General features: G+C 39.7%; 1 protein-coding gene and 1 long non-coding RNA gene across 2 annotated transcripts in view; one reads left to right on the forward strand and one right to left on the reverse strand.

Annotated features, from left to right (window-relative positions):
* Positions 1-13,779, forward strand: part of LOC134748928 (uncharacterized) — a 448,425-nt gene that overhangs the window by 136,657 nt on the left and 297,989 nt on the right. The gene's annotated exons all lie outside the window — the stretch shown is intronic.
* LOC134748925 (OTU domain-containing protein 7B-like) overlaps positions 1-13,779 on the reverse strand; it is a 41,040-nt gene that overhangs the window by 15,124 nt on the left and 12,137 nt on the right. The window contains exons 2-3 of the mRNA XM_063683798.1: positions 11,497-11,551; positions 226-357 (exon numbers count right to left, since the gene is read on the reverse strand). Of these exons, the coding sequence (XP_063539868.1) occupies positions 226-357; positions 11,497-11,539 (175 nt within the window). The 5' untranslated portion in view covers positions 11,540-11,551. The remainder of the gene's footprint in view (positions 1-225; positions 358-11,496; positions 11,552-13,779) is intronic.

Genomic DNA, 13,779 nt, shown 5'->3' on the forward strand with positions numbered 1-13,779 from the left:
GCAACTACTATGGCTAGACACCAAAATTGGTGCGGGCCGCATGTACATTTAACGAAGCGTCGAAATCGCGGAGAGAGCCACGCCTGTCTTCGTGCAGTCCGACAAGCTTCACGATAACACACCGCACACGCAAGACGTGGCGTTCAAAGAGTTATTATAACAATCAGAGAGAAGGTAACAAAGGCTAGATGAATTTAGTGACTTTAGTGTGTGAGTTCGACTTACATTCCGGAGCAGGTGTGAGGACTAGGTTTGAAGGCGTAGAGTACGACATGAGGTCCAGAGAGCTGACTGAACGCTCCGGGATGACGTTGACGTCGCCGCCCGCGCGTGGTTTCAGCGGCGGTAGGACGCGTTCTGTAACAAGTATGAGTAAATTATAGACTGCAGTGTTGAGACGCTCTGGAAACGCTCGTGTGGGGCGTCTAGTTAACTCTATGGCCGCTGCTCGACGCAACGTTGACGTTACTGCGCAGCGACACTATTTTCCATAGCGCTGACTAGACATAATGCTCAAAAGACGCTAGAGTGGGTCTCTCTAAGACTGTTCTCTTTGCTTGAGAGCTCCCAGGAGCAAGATACATCCTCGCAAAAGCGTTATTCAGGCAACCGTCAGAAAACCAAAGTGACGACCGGGATCATATTACTATTATTATTATTAGTTGCTTAAGATAGTATTAAGTACTAACATGTATGGACCATTATGAAGTCTGAAATAAACGATTTTTATTTTTTATTTTCATTTTTATTTTATTTCTTATTTTTATTTTTATATTACTATCTTTTACTCCTGCTATTTAAGCGTGGTCAGTATGGTTTGCGGATTAACTGATGGCGCATCGTAGGATTCGTAGGTGTGTAATCTACTCTTACCCTTATATAATAATTGTATTATTAACGTGTATGCAACAAAGCACCGGGCGACCGAAATCCCCTATTTCCCCTCCGATCTGTACCTTTCTTTCCTTCTCAATAAATACATTAACGATACAGTAGCAATCGTAAACAAGAAGTACGATAAGTTTTACATTAACAAAAAAATCGTCCTGAAATATAATCGACATGGTGTAAACAACCAGTGTACATAAAAAACTGATTACTCATACTCTTTTTCATCTTCAGATACTTTCTTTCGAGACGAATTTTAATAGTGTAATATAAATAAACAGCGAGATATTTTTATTTCGCAGTGTATGATTCATATTATATTTCAGCACGAGATTAGATCGTGACTGTATTTTTATCCGATTGCGTGTAAATCTGTCATCATAATTATCTGTAGGTATGTCTGTGTAATTGTTAATGTGGCGAGGAGACATTGGTATCGAGAATAAACTGGAGTAGGAGAGTAGGTGTGCAAATAATGTAATAACCTGACCAATCTTACTTACAGAGTGGCGCAAAAATACTAAGTGACAATGAATTTTTCGGAATATTTTTCATACAAACATTGCTTTAAGCAGCTCTGCATCGCAAACATTTGTTAAAATTGTCAACAATATGCCGCACTAAAAAACTTTGTCAACGTATTTTTGGCCCATTCTGATTAGTGAAATTACCTACTGTCTCATAAGAGGTAGGCACTTAACAAAAATATTGACGTGTGCTTTTTTAAATGATCTGCCCCAATGCAAAAAATTCACTCGTAATACAATACTCGTAAGTTGTCGACATAGCTCTGAAAATTGCCAGACTTAAGTGGCAGCGGGCGGGCCACATTGCTCGCAGAACCGATGGCCGATGGGGCAGAAGGTTCTCGAGTGGCGACCACGTACCGGAAGACGCAGCGTGGGAAGGCCCCAGACTAGATGGACCGCCGATCTGGTTAAAGTCGCGGGAAACCGTTGGTTGAGGGCAGCGAATGACCGTTTTGGAAGCTTTTGTCCAGCAGTGGCCGTCTTTCGGCTGAGATGATGATGATAATGATGAATACAATACTGATTAAAGTGAGTAAGATTACACGAACTACCCTTATAACGCTGTCTCTTAAACGCTATACGCTGGCTGTTATAAATGTTTGGCCAGAACCAACAGCTTTGTAAGGTCACTACCATTACCAACTAGGCTAATAGTAGTGACCATCACACAATAAACAAATGTAAACAATATAGGCTGACGCAATCACGGAGCCATTTCTACAGCCTTCACGAACAATGACTCGGCAATGCCGCCGGCATTAGCAAAGGATGCCTTTTGGCACCGCTTTGTTTTCGTAAAGTGCAGTTCCTAATTCCGGGGCCTCTCGCCGATTCGTTTTTATTAGGTCGTGACATGGCCAAACTTGTGAACGGATGTGCATGTTGCGGGAAGTTATCAAACAGTTGGAAAATTGCTCGGATTTTCAGGAAATAAAGAAAATGTTTGAAACAAAAATTGAAAATATCGACCCAGATACAGAAATGCGAGTAGTTTCTAAAAATTTTCCATGTGGAAAATTTGCAATTTTGGTAACTTTCCGAAGGCACATCAGACCTTTTTTAATCGAATCGAATAGCAAATTTGGACTTTTCATAGTGTTACAAATTACTGTTTACAATCAGCTGATGCTTATGTGTGTAATGTAAATGTCGTCTTATTATGTCGTTTTACTTAGTTTTTGTATATCTGTACTAATATCATAAATGAAAGTAATTGTGTCTGTATCCTCTTCACACTTCAACTGTTGAACCGATTTAGATTTTGGGTATTGAGATAATCAGAGTCCCGGGGAAGGACATGGCTAGTTTTAATCACGGAAATTATCAATGTACGCAGACGAAGTTTCAGGCCGGTATTCTGGTATTGTATAATATTTGAATGTTTTGTCTAAATAAACGTCGGATTACAAAATTCAACGACATAGTTAATATGTAACCAACTAGCGAACAACAAATTACCTACTTGTATGTCAACAATGTAATATCTAATGTATTGTATTGTATCTATATTGCCCAGTTTCATGCTGCTGTGGCTGTTATGTTCGGTTAGGTTACGGTAACATACGGAACAATGACTGTTGAGCTAAAGCTAGACACATTGAAAGAGGAAATGCTAAGTAAATATTCAACGCACGTATTTCCAAGGATCTGGTCAACAAAGTTTCCTTCCTCCTTTTTCGACCTTAAATTTTTTCAAGCAACTTTTCAATAAAATATTTACATGTATTAATAAAAATCGCGTGAGCCACGATGAGGCGCAGAAGCTATGTTAGCCGTACTAGTTTTATGAACGGACCATTGTAGTTAGACTGTTAGTTCCCACTGAGGAGCACACGAGCGGAGATGGAGACTTGCTAGAATCATATTGGCTGATACCAGCAAGTCTCCATCTCCGGTTGGTTGTAATCCACATCTCTTCTCCGCTTAGCTGGATTACAAAAATGCTATTGGTTGATTCCCTCATTTCTCCTCATATCTTCACCAATTATAGAACACATTGTACTGCGGTACAAAGTATACAATTGAGAGACATTTCAAAATGAGTTACTGCTCCTATGCTAAGCGCGGCAGAGTGGCAAGGCAGCCTTATGCTTGTTCTCACTATGGCAGCAAAATGAAGATGCTACGGTGGATGTCAAGCATCTCCAGAATAAAAAGGGTTCGAAAGAAACATATCCACGACGACCACGACCATTTTGACGACCGGTCTGGCCTAGTCGTTAGTGAACCTGCTTATGAAGCCGATGGTCCTGAGGGCATTTATTTGTGTGATGGGCACATGATTTTTGTTTCTGAGTCATGGGTGTTTTCTGTGTATTTAAGTATTTGTATATTATTATATCGTTGTTTGAGTACCCACAACAGAAGCCTTCTAGAGCTTACTGTGGGGCTTAGTTAATTTGTGTAAGAACGTCCTATAATATTTATTTATTTATATCCGTGGAGCCGCGGAGTAAGAGACATCGCCATTCAGCTCCAAGAAAGTGGGCTAAGGTAGTTTTGGCATGTCAAAAGGCCGCCAGAATACGTAGTACTTCGTTTTGCCGGGCCTGAACAGAATGGGCAAACCAAGGCAGGCGATGGCGTAATGTCATCTCTAAAGATCTTAACGCCTGTGGGTTGGATAAAGCGAAGTTAACATTAAGGCCGACCCCATCAGCGTCAAAGTACAAGACAAACATTAGGAGTATGATGATGATGCTCTTATCCAGTATATTTAAGTACAGTAATATTGGTAAATATTACTTAAGTTTATATAGGCACAACAATGGGTGTAGTGGAGCGCATCGCCGGCAATCAATGGTCACAATACTCAATACGTTACTGCCTTTTGTGTCACTCGGGCAGAATAAATCATTGGGATGTAATAAGTTAAGGAATAATATAAAATTGGAGCCTGATGTCAGATAAGTTAGTGTAAGTGAGTGGACGCTCGAGTTGGGCGTGCATCGGGGCGACGCGTGCAGCGTGCATGTTAAACAAATGCAAACGTATACGTTAACTCTTGCCTTGAAGAGGTCCAGATTGTACTCATGCGGAAACACAGACTCGGGCAGGGCGTTCCACTCCTTAGCAGTTCGCATAAAGCAGCAAGCAGCAATAGTACTCAACTTAGAACAAAATTAAAGACAGACGCAAATGTTTATGCTTGATAAAACATTAATTTAGCAATAGCAATAGTACTGGTTTTTGAGTGGAAACCGCGTGACGGCAAAAGTAGTGCTTGCTACCCTGCAACTAGGTGGGAATTGGAGGAGAGCTGAAGATCGAGCTTAGTGGCATGCTATTGAAGAACTGGGTCGTACCACTCGTACTACGAAAGCTGCGGGCTAAGCACGGTCGCATTTTTATCGCCTGTCACCATGCCTGTCACGTTCTAACAAGTATGTGAGTGCGATAGTGACAGGCATAGTGACAGGCGATAAAAATACAACCATGCTGCCACCGCTGGCGCGGATTTTCTCTGAAGCCAGCTCTTATGAATTACTTATACATAGACACAGGCTGATGATAAGGAACAGCACCCTACTGAGCCACTTCGCGAATCTAACCCACGTGAATTGCATTAAAATGTGCTATTTTAAACCAAAAGGGTACTTATTGTCGGTTGTCAATAAGGCGCTATTTCCTTATAGCTTTAATTTGAAATCAACCTTATCGCATAGCGACAATGTGGTACCTTTTGGTTGAAAACGTCACAAATAACGGTTAACGACTTGTATAGAATTTTGATAGGTTCGGCCCACATATCACAATTAGAACGAGGCCAATAAAAACACGCTGAAACGTCTGCAACCTAAACACGAGTTACTTCACCCGTTATAAACGCAGTAACAATACAGAGGCTAAAATAATACGGAAAATCCATACTAATATTATACCTATAAATGCGAAAGTATGTCTGTCTGTCTGTTACCTCTTCACGCTTAAACCGCTGAACCGATTTAGTTGAAATTCGGTATAGAAATAGTTTGAGTCCCGGGGAAGGACAGGGTAGTTTTTATCCGAGAAATCATCATTTATGGGGGTGGAAGTTTGTATGGGGAATCGATAAAAAGCAGATTGGATAAAAAATAAGCTACCCAAATTACTAAATCCACGCAGACGAAGTCGCGGGCAAAAGCTAGTAGCATATATATTGCAATGAAAGCCAAAATGATTAAATTGGTCAGGGTCTCCAAACTTTTTGACCGGAGGTCCTTGACAGGTCTCTTTTTGTGCAACGGAATATGTAAAACATTAAGCTTTTCTTCTGGCTTTTGCGTGGTCTAGTTTAATTCAGTTCTTCTTCCACCAACCAGCTCTTCTTCATTTGTCTTTCCCCTTAGACCGGTAGTCCCATTTACTTGGGGTCGGCCCTCCTCGTCCGCATCCTCCACTGAGCACGATTGCGTGCGGCGTTTGTATCAATTTGAGCTTCTTTAAGGTCTCTTTCGACCGCCGTCAGCCAAGTGGCGGGTTACAGACAGATTTAGCTCTTCTTCATTTGTGAACGAAAGTTCCAAAATATTTACGGCTACAACAACGTATTATCAGTCAACTGGCGTGTAAAGAAACGTTAGCTTACTGCATAAACGAAGCGCGCTTTTTAATTCTTAATAGTATTCTTACCCATCATAAGGGTCCTTAAAAGCAGCACACAACGAAATCTGGCGACTTATCTTCAGTGACAAAACACAAGCATATTTACAACCACAACTTTTAGCATTAATAAAAAACAAAACACTATCGCACAACGCACAACAACACTAACGAGACGTTTACGAAAGACTACACAACTGAAACTAGGTATCTGGTCTAATCATTCCAACCAGGTCCAATATAAGTGAGAGCTAAGATTACGTATAGTTCTTACTGATTTGAAGATCACATTAAAATGGTGGGACGAATGACAGGGCCCGAGATAAAACTGAATCGTCATAATGACGTGTGAGACGCATCGTCATTCGAGTAACGTAATGCATTGTTTTGACGTATTGAGGATATTGTTGTTTAATAAGGAGTTGGTTTTCTGAAGTCTTTGTTGGAAGGATTAAGTTCTATTTTACATTTTGAACACATCTGTACAGTGTACACCAAGTAGGTAGATCAGATATATCGGAGCGGCCAAGGCGCTCACAAATATCCGATCGCCTCTATCGTTACCGTTATCGTTAGAGTGCGTGTTCAGATATTTTTGAGCACCTCCGCCGCTCCGATATATCTGATGGCGACTGTACATACATGACAACATTGAAGTGTCATTGAATGTCCCTGTGTCGTGCTTCCTGAAATTTGAGCCAAATACAGTGTAAACTACATATAACGTCACTCGATATAACGATTCACTCCCTATCTCTATAACGGCGACATTATTATGTTGCCTGTAGTTGCTTTACTTTAAGGGGCTACCTGAGGTTTTCATCGATTTTTGATAAGTTTTGAATCGTATCTCCTACTTTTGCACTACATATAGAATTATAAGACAAGCGGCTATCGGTTCTTCAATCTTTTATCTCCATTTTTGTATACCGGATTGTGAAAAAAATGAATACTTATTTATTTATGATTGTTTTCAACATTGTCTAAAAAAAACACTTTTTTCGTATCTCGATTGCTGTAAAAGATCTTACTTATACGAAATCTACATATTTGGGTTCGTCTTAGACGTCTCTAAAAATTTGTCTAAGGTTTTAATTATAAACTAATTAACACAAAAGTTATGGCCAGAAAACCAGTTTTTTGGCCTAAAATTGTTCAACTTTGATGCCAAATATTTCGAAAACAATGAACTTTGAAGTAAATATGGTTTACTATATTGCTAAAATCCGTTGCTGTTAATATGATAAGCTACAAAAAACATTAGAAAATTAAGGGATTCGAAGGTCATTGGGGCATGGGATCCCCTTAATATTAATTTCTCTCTATATAACGTAAACTTTCTATAGTGTCCAAAAACGTCCGGTCCCTTGATAATTGCTAGGTATATAGAGTTTACACTGTAGTTTGCAATTTATCGAATGTCCATAACGACGTTTCGAATTCTAACGGGTGTTTTCAAAAATGATCGGATCTAGAGTTCTTCTGATTCTGAGACATTTTGGGTTTTTCCTACTCAGAATCATAAGTACTATTGATTCAAAGGATTTAATGGAGAAGAAGTGAAATAAGAGTAGAAAAAAGTGTACCATGTATTGGTATTTAAGTACTATTTTAAACTTTCCATTAGTTCTGCTACCTTAGACACAATAGCCTATTAGCCCATATATAACTATGATGAGATAAGCATTAGTGGATTCTGAACAGTCTTTATCATTATCACCCAATCAATAGTACCTACTCATAATTCCGTCTAATTTGGATTTATTTGAATTCGAAGAAGTCTTGAACTTAGAACGATTACTGAAAGCAATTGCGCCTTCTTTACACCATTTTCACTCGTTGCCTCAAATTGATATAAGTATCACAAAATTTAGTTACTGTTTGTAACAAATTATTTTTGACAAGTAACAGAACATATTGCATTAAAAGATCAAAGGGGATATTAGATTTACACATGTACAGATATCAGTGTCACAGGCGTCAGAGCAGATCAAATTATTTGTCTTTACAGATTACGGTCAACCAGATGTGGTACAAGTGTAGCTACTCGTTTTCCCTCGGTAAGCACACTCGCACACTCGGTTTCTAAATAATAGGTAAGCCGTACCGTACCTGACTTTAGAGCAGCAGCGACTGGAAGACCTAGATGCTAAGCGTCATTTCCGCAAGACTCGACCTAAGCCTAAGCCCTCCTACACGTACTTACACCCGCAACTCGACTGGACAACTGCGACCTGTGACCGCATCTTCAAGACAAAGTTTGGCGTCGCGAGCCACATTAGGGCATTTCATAATCCGAATAAGAATTGTGGGGTCGCCATTGCCAGATGGGCAAGGAAGAAGATTGATTGAGAACGTATACAATAAATTTCGTTTAATAGTCAATTTAGTTTCGTAGATTCGAATCAAATCAAATCAAGACTACGACGAAAACGCAGACTAGGTACTTCTTAGTTAGTCAAAACTAACTTTGCAAAGCCTTTGCAGTGACAAAGTGTGAGCTTGCCACCATAAACATTACACTCCTATGACATATAGTGGCACGGCCACACTTTGTCACTTCAAAGTCTGTGCCGTTTAGCTTAGACAGACTCTAACTGCTTTTTGTCTCAAGAGTTATGGAAAATTTGTATGAAAGCGGTTCAAATTTACACACAGTAAGTTAGTGACTTTCGCCAGTCGCCAGTATGAAATGAAGTAGACATGAGCAGTATTAATAGCGGCGTCACATGTCTCGGATTTGGGCCATCGACTCACCGTGGGCACACAGTACGATTCCAAAAGGTCTCTCTCAATTTAGCGTCAACATCAAAAGGAACGGATCAGATTGCGCGTCAAAAGTATGTACCATTATCCAACAGCTAAATAAAAAGAGATAGGTACATTTGTCTCTATATGTAGAACTATTTTGACTGTTAGGCGCAAAACCCATGTAGCGGCGTGGCATCTGCACTATCGGCACTATCCTAGGAAAACAGAGCTTAAGTCAGTTTGCCTTTTTTGGTTATATGTATGGCGGGAATCCCGCCGCGGGATTAAGTAAACTTTAATAAAACTGAAGACAAAAATTCAAATTAGATTTTAGGCATCAAATAATCCTAGAAATGATCTCACAATCTTGTACAAAACGTACGAGTATGGATATATGTACGAGTAGATAGGTTGCATCGAGCGTCAGTGACCTAGTCCCGTAATAATCTTGGTAAACAGCCTCGTAACCTTATATTGGATTTATTAAGATGAATGGTGTCGTGGGTTTGTGGGGTAATGCTAAAGGGGTGTGGTGTAACAGTTTCTTTATTAATTATTATGTTTAGTCAAACCGAGCTAACTTTGCAGTGACAAAGTATGATGATGATCCTTCCGGCCGCTTTCGACCATGGCGACCACTTCGACTCCTAGTAACTAGGAGCTAACTGTTACAGTTAGCACGGCGCTCGTGCGCCCGAATATGGCTGACGTAGCCGATCTTCGAGGCGAACTCCCGTGCACATTGAGAGCACGTGAGAACACCAGCCACATAATGGTAATGAATGGAAGCAGGCTGGCGTGCTTTCAGCTCGTCGCGTTTAGCATCGAGGTCAACTATGCGTTGCTCCTCGAAATCGCGGACTTTGTCCTGCACCAGCCTGCGCCACTCAGGACGCTGTGCTGCCAAACCTTCCCACTGAGAGGGCTCGATGTTGCATCTTTTCATGTTTCGTTTCTGAACATCTTTGTATCGGAGGAGTTGTCCGCCAGGTTTCCGCTTACCCTCCTCTAGTTCAGAAAAAAAGATGCGCTTCGCCACTCTCTCCTCCGCCATACGTGATACGTGACCGCACCACCGAAGCTGTCGACGCATTAGGTAAGCCTCTATTCCACCGACCTTGGCTCGACGCAGAACTTCGGTATTTCGCACTCGGTCAGACCATCTGATGTTCATGATCTTACGTAAGCATTTGAGGTGGAACCGGTCTAAGGTACGAATGTGATGACGGTACACGCACCACGTCTCGGAAGAGTATAAAAGGTTTGGCAGCACGATCGCCATGTACACAGAAATTTTGGTGACCAGTTTTAGGTCGTGTGAGCAGAAGACCTTGGAACACAGTTTTACAAACGCTGCAGCTGCAGCACCGATCCTGCTGTTGATCTCAGCGTCAAGGTCACACTTCGATCGAAATCACTTGTGTTTCTATGTGTGAACGGCACGTCTGTACACGCATCGTGCGTCATAGTGTGAGTAAGTTGCTTAAAAACAGTACTGAGCGGCCGGCAAACGGCCGTCAATCTGGTGTCGCGGGGCGAGGTAATTCGAATCGGGGCGGGGCGGTGCGTGGCCGTTCTGTATGATAATACTATTACTTATTCTGTGGTATAACCTTAACGTAAAGTTCCAATGGGATTCTGATGTTTACACTTTGTTAGTTAAGAGTTAGTTAAGACTGGCTTTAGGTGTCATAACTTTTACCTTCTGAAATACGTTTTATTATTTTTTTGTTTTGAGTTGTGTTTAGAGAATTAGACAATACTTAAATAATACCCATTCAACATCACCGGGAGCAAGCAGGGTTCGAAAGGACAATTATCTTGATACTTATATGGGGCATTTCCTATGAAAAGGGACCTTATTGTCAATGGCGCTTACGCCGCACAGCATCGCGCGGCATTGTATTTATTTCAGAGCATCGTTCATAATGACGTAAGCGCCATCGACAATAAGGTCCCTTTTTATAGAAAATACCACATATTATTGTATGTGTACCTCATTTCAGTTATATAATTCCGATAATGATCATGCTCGCGCGCTTATTGCGTCTGCAAACAGATATTCGTCTCGGTACAATATAAGAAAATACAGAACGATCTCTTTCATCTTTAGATTTATCACGGTTGCATACTCCTCTAATAGATATGAACAGTCAGCATCAAAAGAAACAGGTCAGACTACGCGTCAAAAGTATCAACCATTCCCTTATAGCTTAACAAAAATAGAAATGTCTCTATGTAGAACAATTAGATTGTATTGGAAATATTGTAATGGATACTATTTAAAGCGAACTGTAGACTTGTAGAGATTACTTATCTCTATTTGTAAAGTTATTCCAGGGTGGCAAATTGGTCAAAATTATTTTCGTTGTCTTGTTTCTGACCACTCTGTCACGCTTCTACTTTTGTCTTTTATGAAATAAATAAAAAAAAACATGTCATTCTAGCTGTAGATTATAATTATCTTGAGAAAAATTTAAAACTAAATTTCACCCCATACAAAAAGCTCCACTCCGTCACATTTTTTCGGACAAAAAACAAGACACCGAAAATAATTTTGACCCAAATACTTTTGGTGCGTTGTTTCACCCGGTACTGAACAAGTCTCTTCTTCCTCGCGTTATCCCGGCATTTTTTGCCACGGCTCGTGGAAGTCTGGGGACCGCTTGACAACTAATAACACAACACAAAACAACACAACAACAACACTGAACAAGTAGGTTTATGAATGTTAGTAGGTATTTACCGTCCGTGTGTTTTTCGGCAATTGGATCGGCTTCCATCACCATTGCGATTTCACCCTGAAACCAAAGAAATAATGTAAGATAAATTTGAGACATCAAAATTTAAACTGCCGTGACGTGATGTGCTAACATTAAACATAAGTAGGTACATTAATATTTTATGGACCATTCGCACTATTCACTAACCCGTAGTTAACCGGTTAAACCTGGAGATACCATGGTTACAGTACAATTTGACACTGAGTTAACCGGTTAAACTTGGAGTTACATGGTTACACGGGTTTAACGGGTTAACCCCGGGTTAGTGGGATGGTGAAAGCGGCGCTTAGTGCGTAAAAATGAAGACTTATGCGCCCCGAAACATGTCGCTCGAGTGATTACAAATCCGTTTGTTAAACCGTAAAATATATATTAGTAACTTTCTCAAGGAAGGTAAACTTTTCAAATAAAATGGACCTACTTCAGTCAGAGAAGTCTTAGAGGCGGTTAGGACATTTAATTATTATTATTATATTCATTATTTAAATTTATTGGATTTTGATTTTATTGTTGAAAGTTGTTTTTATTTTTAATGTATTTACTAACACATAGCTAGAACGATGGTACTAACAATATTGTATGGAATTTTGAATGTTCTGAAATAAAGATATTTTATTTATTATTTATTTTATTTATTATTAATAATGTTTTAATACAAACGTAAGCGTCTACCGCACTATTATAGGATCCCTATTCCTTTTGCCCCAGTCCATATTTGGTTATGTCATTGTAATGAATATATAATGACAAATCGGCCAGAAAGAGAACAATTAAAGCCTGACCAGGAATATATCACGCGCCATGTCGCTGAATTTCACTGGAACTAATTTTTTCATACATATACTGAACTGTCACCATGAGAGTAACAGCGCCCTCTTGACAATGATCATATATTACTGGTCAGGCTTTACTCAAAAAGAATGTTGACATAACAATAATACATTCCTATTTCCTATATTAACACGCTCTATCAACTCTCACCCACTCATATACATTTATGTCTTAAGTTTTAAGTGTTTCATCAACCCAACACGCAACGAATATGACTAAATGCATCCTACACTACGCTAAAATAGAATGCAAGTAATACAGCTCATCGCAACACCAGAATTTCAAGAACCGTGTCAACGGGCTTATTCTATAAGATTTTCTTAATTAAAACTACATGAAAAGCTCAGGTTATGTTGGACATGTTGTTTACAATTTTACCACCCACTTGCGAATGAGTACAGCTTATTATGATATCCAAATTCGGTATGACGTCGGTGTTTAATAGGGATATGTCTTGATATGAAAATATAACGTGTATTGAACGGAATGGAGATGGATTAAGTTTCGAGAAAGGACATTAAGTTAAGCGCCACTTGCACCATCCTACTAACCCGGGGTTAACTCGTTAACCCAGTGTCAAATTGTACTAGTAACAATGTTAACTCCAGGTTTAACCGGTTAACCCCGGATTAGTGGAATGGTGCAATTGGCGCTTAGTGTTTATCACAGAAATCACCATTCTACGCAGACGAAATCGCATCGCATCGCATATTGACAAATAGCATTTAAATCCATGAAAGTTACTTAATATAATGTACATAATCATTTTGTCTAAATTACAAAGAGAATTTTATCTTCCTTAATACTAAATGCACGATTTTTTCTTTTTACCTGTAGTTAATATATGTGTTACATAATTGTTTACTAATTCTGGGAAAAATAAAACATGGCTTTTCACTGCTAAATCAGTGTTAGAATTTACATAGGGTAAATCCTTGAAGGAATTCTAAACGATAACGAGCGAATACTATAATAATTCCGTGGAAATATAGTAAGTAGGGTACACTGTACTAATTCCTTGAAATCAGACATTTCAAAAGCCTTCAACAGAATTAAGATGTCAATATACTATTGTTTTCCCGTTTGAAGAGTAACTTGTTATCAACATTCCACGCGCGATAACATTATAACATACCTATGACGCTTAAAGGTAAAAAGGCGTATGTGCTTGAACATATCAGTCCTTGAAGGCCGTTTTACATCTGAAATTAAGATAGCGCCACACAGTCTTGGTGTTTAGGTGAGTCAGCGATGGAATTCTACAGGTACCGTCGCCATCAGATATATCGGAGCGGCCAAGGTGCTTACAAATATCTGACCAAGCCTCTATTGTCAAGGCGTTAGAGTGCGTGTTCAGATATTGTGAACACGTTGGCCGCTCCGATATATCTAATGGCGACCATCGTTATTTAGCC

The sequence above is a fragment of the Cydia strobilella genome, chromosome 17 (assembly GCF_947568885.1).
Source record: "Cydia strobilella chromosome 17, ilCydStro3.1, whole genome shotgun sequence".
NCBI classification, from domain to species: domain Eukaryota; kingdom Metazoa; phylum Arthropoda; class Insecta; order Lepidoptera; family Tortricidae; genus Cydia; species Cydia strobilella.